The sequence below is a fragment of the Medicago sativa genome, chromosome 8 (assembly GCF_051527215.1).
Source record: "Medicago sativa cultivar Bolivia chromosome 8, Bolivia_mono, whole genome shotgun sequence".
In the NCBI taxonomy this organism is placed as follows: Eukaryota; Viridiplantae; Streptophyta; class Magnoliopsida; order Fabales; family Fabaceae; genus Medicago; species Medicago sativa.
This window is the reverse complement of record NC_140756.1, coordinates 64283068-64288532: the sequence shown is the minus strand read 5'-3', so window position 1 is coordinate 64288532 and position 5465 is coordinate 64283068. Positions and strand designations below refer to the sequence as shown.

The 5465-nt window shown below is 33.4% G+C and overlaps 1 protein-coding gene across 1 annotated transcript; it reads left to right on the top strand.

Moving 5' to 3' along the window:
- The first annotated feature begins 1583 nt into the window (after nt 1-1583).
- On the top strand, nt 1584-4715 carry LOC146900470 (abscisic acid 8'-hydroxylase CYP707A2-like). The gene is made up of 6 exons (XM_085736072.1): nt 1584-1870; nt 2103-2418; nt 2604-2990; nt 3235-3516; nt 3627-3745; nt 4099-4715. The coding sequence occupies exons 1-6, from the start codon at nt 1668-1670 to the stop codon at nt 4190-4192; spliced, it is 1401 nt and encodes a 466-aa protein (XP_085592198.1). The 5' UTR covers nt 1584-1667; the 3' UTR covers nt 4193-4715.
- The last annotated feature ends 750 nt before the right edge of the window (nt 4716-5465 follow it).

Below are 5465 nucleotides of genomic sequence, written 5' to 3'. Positions count from 1 at the left end.
TACTAAATGAATCTCACCTATAATTTTATATCATATTTCAATAATTTTATATATTTATAACTTATATTTTTAATTTTTAATATTAAAATGGCGTGAGACCCACATAGAGAAATAACTTACAGTAGGATCTTCATAAGCTATGTCATAAAATGTAATGGACCTAAGAGATCAGGCCCAATCATTTACAGGGTCGTACAACAAGAAAGTCAATCAAGAACATGACGTTAAGGCCCGATAAGATGACCAGATCCAAGACCATCTAAGTTGAACACCCCGCATCACGACATGGTGCAGTGCATGATTCAATCTACTGCATCACCTCAGAAGATATCACATCCCGGAATAACAACTTAATTATTATCTGATATGTCCATTGACGATGGATGGAAGCAACAGTGGCAGCACGGTGCTCCGACACGGTGGTGATGTGGTCTTCATTGTGGAACGAAGGGTGACTGCAGGTACGTTAGCACTCCAACGCTCAAGTCAGTGTAGGAAATAAAGTTGAATGTGTAAAAGTGTGTGGAAAATGAATCGTACCTTGAGGGTGACGCAGAATCACTCTTATATAGAAGAAGGAGGTGCTAACAACTTTCGTGAAATGTGACGCCTTATTAGGAAACCGTTGGAGGGCACGTGTACGATGCATGGAATACGAGGGAATGATTCAGTGTGGTGGTACACATTGTTGCTAGTGAGCTCACGCAGGATGCCGCCCCTTTGGTCCAAAGGATTTTCTCCACGTGTCGCCACAGAATTGACCTTCTGACCGGTCCAGAACATTAACAAAGTATCAAATACGCATTGAGTTGTCCCTACTTACAAGAAGCTTGTTTGGATTGGATTCAGTTACTCCAAACAACTAGGGTAATCCCTTAAACGAAAACTACCAACTACCAAATCGGAATAACAATTATAGCAACCACCAAGAAATGCATCTCCGGATGCCCCATCATAATGGAGGCCCTTGCCCCCAAGGTATTATAATTCATATTTAAGTCACTTATTCACATCGCTAACACTTACTTGGACACAAATGTCTTTTGTAAGCACATTCTCTGCCGCTTGAAGAAGGTGCATTGACTCGTTCCTACTCACTTACAAAAGTTGGAGGAGGACATCCGATGAACAAGAGGTAAACCCCGTCCATTCATACAAGAACACAAAATCACACAACTTGTATCATAAATGGCTATGTCAAATTCATATACCCCATCCAAACATGCCCAATTATTTCTATTTGTCTTCCCTTCAACTGTACACGTCTTCCCCACACAAAAAACAGAAACATCCGTAATACGGAACTCGTATGTACTGTATTCATGTATTATCCATCCATATAGTAATAATAATGACATGAAAGTAATAGTATACACGCTGTTGAGACACGTGCTTATTGTTTCTATTAATTTTCTTCAAATTGCTCTTAATTTAATCCAAAATCATAAATGAGCTGTATAGAGAGTGGAAATCTAGCTGGTAGTAGAAACAACAAACTCTCCTCTCCTTCTCACCCTCTTCCTACTTCACTATTTTACTTCTTAAATCCTATAAATACATCAAATCTTCATCATTTTTCTCTCACTCATCTTATTCATTCCTCTCTTGTCATTCATATTTCATATTTTCACCTATAACCAACCTTTCTACTCACTCACATACTAAACATGGAAATTACCACTTTGTTTTTCTACTTTGCTTCTTTTCTCTTCATTGTTCTGTTCAAATCACTCATCAAAAACTTCTTGTTTCCTTCTAATGGAAAACAATTGCCTCTACCTCCTGGTTCTATGGGTTACCCTTACATAGGAGAAACCTTTCAAATGTATTCTCAAGACCCTAGTCTTTTCTTTGCCAACAAAATCAAAAGGTTCAAATTTTACTATCTTTTTTTTTTCCTTCTTTGAAAGAGCCTAGCAGCGAAACTCAGGCATACTTAGTATGATGAGAAATAGGGAATTGCGGGTTCAATCCTGCACCCCGGCATATCAAATGCCCCTGCAACTATTTATCATCTGAGTTGTACTTACGGGACTAAATTCGCACATTAAGTCATATTTATACTAATTATTATTGTTGTTGATTTTGTTTTTGAATTATAGGTATGGTGCTATGTTCAAGTCTCACATTTTAGGTTGTCCTTGTGTGATGATTTCAAGTCCAGAAGCAGCAAAATTTGTGTTAAACAAATCTCAACTTTTCAAACCAACATTTCCAGCTAGCAAAGAAAGGATGTTAGGGAAACAAGCAATTTTCTTTCATCAAGGAAATTATCATGCTAATCTTAGAAGACTTGTTCTTCGTTCCTTCATGCCTGAAGCCATCAAAAGCATTGTTCCTAATATTGAATCCATTGCACAAACTTGCCTCAAATCATGGGATGGAAATTTAATCACCACTTACCTTGAAATGAAAACAGTAAGCACTTGAAACCAGAACAAAAAAAAAAAAAAAACAGAGTATAAACAGAGGAAAATAAAATAAAATCATCTGTTTTACTGTTAAGAAAATATAAAAAAATAATTTTTTGTGTTGAATTCTATTTTTTTTTACAAAATAAATAATGGGTTTTTAATAGTTTTCTTATTTTTCAACTTTTTCAGTTCACCTTCAACGTTGCACTTCTATCAATTTTTGGAAAAGATGAAATTCTATATAGAGAAGATCTAAAAAGATGTTACTACACACTTGAGAAAGGGTACAATTCAATGCCAATAAACCTTCCAGGAACACTATTTCACAAGGCAATGAAAGCAAGGAAAGAGCTTGCACAGATCTTAGAACAAATCATCTCAACAAGGAGGTGCAAAAAGCAAGTTTACAATGATTTATTAGCTTCTTTCATGGATGAGAAAGCAGGACTTAGTGATGAACAAATATCAGATAATATCATTGGTGTTATTTTTGCTGCTCGTGACACAACTGCTAGTGTGCTTACGTGGATTGTGAAGTACCTTGGTGAAAATCCTAGTGTCCTTGAATCAGTCACAGTAAGTATCTGGGTCCTACCTTTTATCCTTCTAATCATTGGCAAATTTTTTTTTTTTTAGTATCAAAAATGATTTTATTTGTTTTTATTAGTTCTACAATTAATATCAATAAAAGGGTATTTTAGTCTTTTTCTGTCCTTTATCAGACATCAAATTTTGTCAATTTTAGTAAAACTACAAAATTTGGCATGTACTTGTGTTTGGTCTTTTAAGCTTATAAATGTTATGGTTATGTCTTTTGTAGGAAGAACAAATGACTATAATAAAGGGGAAACAAGAAAATGGTGAAGAAATTGGTCTAAGTTGGGAAGACACAAAAAATATGCCAATAACTTCAAGGGTGATACAAGAGACTCTAAGAGTGGCATCAATTTTGTCTTTTACATTTAGAGAAGCAACAGAAGATGTTGAATATCAAGGGTATCTTATACCAAAAGAATGGAAAGTATTGCCACTATTCAGAAATATACATCATAGTCCAGAGAATTTCAAAGAGCCAGAAAAATTTGATCCTTCAAGATTTGAGGTAATTATTGTAACAGAACTTGTGCATTCCCAAATTCCTGCCTTTTTATCTGTCTATCCTTTACTATTCAAAGTCCACACCTTGATAGATTCTGTTAATAATTTTGGCAGGTTGCTCCAAAACCTAATACTTTCATGCCATTTGGAAATGGGGTCCATGCATGTCCTGGCAATGAATTAGCAAAGTTGGAGATTTTGGTTCTTGTACATCATCTAACCACAAAGTACAGGTTGGTATACTAAACTATTATTATTATACTTGACCTAATTTCGAATCGTCGCCACAGTTAATGCATGTTTAAATTGACAACAAGTTCGATAAGATTACAGTATTATTGTATTCTCATCAAACTCATATCAAATATACATTTCGTTTATCTAAGTTGTTGGGTCAAGATTAATCGATTTATATCTTTGATTCTGAATCTCGGATCAACGATTAAGATCACCGACTATTGTGAACTTTGATTACATAGAAATCAATCACATTTTTACTCATTGCATTCTTTTTTTAGCCTAGTTTAAAATTATAATAATGTTTTAGACATATTCTAAAGTTTGGCTGCTATTATTTATTGTGTAGGTGGTCTGTGGTCGGTGAAAAAAACGGAATTCAGTATGGTCCTTTTGCTCTACCTCAAAATGGTTTACCAATCAACTTATATTCCAAGAAATAAAAAAATATGAACCAAACATAAAGATGGAGGCTGGTCAAATATAGCACAGAATCAACTTTCTAAATTTGGAATGGTTTCAAAAGTATGAGAATGAATTTGATTAAACTTTGACCAAAAAAAGTTGTGAAGAGGAGAGACCATATAGCAAATACATAAACAAAGAGGGATCAAACTTTATTCCCTTTAAATTTTGGCCAAGAGACACCCCAAAGGGGCAATTTTGACTTTTGAATTAATTGCACAAACTAGAAGTCAAGTGTATAGAGGTTACATTACATAGCCAGAGCTAAGCTAACAGTGTAAATAACCTCTTTTCATTCATTTTTGTTTTTATTTTTTGGTTCATAGTTTTTTTACATTTATTTTTTTATTTTAGAATATATTGAGGAAAAGTCCTCAATAGATTGGATTAAATGTAATGAAGTACTAGCTTTGTATCCACATGAATGTTGCAATTCAAAAGAAAAAAAGTGAAGGTGTAACATTTCAATTCTTTAACATTGACAAACTTTTTTTCTCCGAATACTTTCATTTTACTATAAGAAACTCATTTTATTTCAATATAATACGATAAGTGATACGAGATAGAATCAAATAAAAAACTTAAAAGACTGACATACAATTCTGACACCCTTACTTGCGAAGTCATGGGCGGTAAATTTAGTTTGTCTCTTAATTACATTAACTTTATAGTTGGTGTGATAATTCAGTAAGCGCATACATCTTTTGACAACTACTTTTATTTACTTGTGCTTTGAAAGAAAGAAAAAAAAGGAAAAGCAAAGAAGAATGAAAATCTAGTAAAAGTGAAAAGTTGACAACTACTTTACATTTTTCTTTTTCTAGACAAGAACTTAATAATTACATAAAGGAGAACTTTGATTCAGTTCCATTATTACAATCTAAACTGTGCAATTATCATAGTTGCCTATTCTGCATGGTTGTTCTCAACATTGACCCTCTTCAAAGGTAAAATGATATTCCTCTCCCAATTGAAAAATCTGAGCCTGTGTTTGAGAGATTTTCATAGTGCAACTAGTTAGTTTGCATTTCTCTTACAAAGTTAATTAGCTATCTGTTGAACTGTCTCAGTTTAGCTCACATATAAACTAGGCCAAATACCATTTATGACCTTTTAAGTTAGATATTTATAACAAGTTAGTCATTTAAGTGTTTATGTTATAAATTGGTCCTTTAAGTAATAAAATATTTATCTCTCAAAAAAAAAAAACAAAAGTACTAAAATATCTACATTATTATCCTATTTTCATAA

What these genes read in the sequence shown, in the direction of transcription:
- LOC146900470 (XM_085736072.1), top strand. Translation starts at nt 1,668, where the DNA reads ATGGAAATTACCACTTTGTTTTTCTACTTTGCTTCTTTTCTCTTCATT. An exon ending in TTTGCCAACAAAATCAAAAG is followed by an intron (nt 1,871 to 2,102) that starts GTTCAAATTTTA and finishes TTTGAATTATAG; the next exon opens with GTATGGTGCTATGTTCAAGT. An exon ending in CTTACCTTGAAATGAAAACA is followed by an intron (nt 2,419 to 2,603) that starts GTAAGCACTTGA and finishes CAACTTTTTCAG; the next exon opens with TTCACCTTCAACGTTGCACT.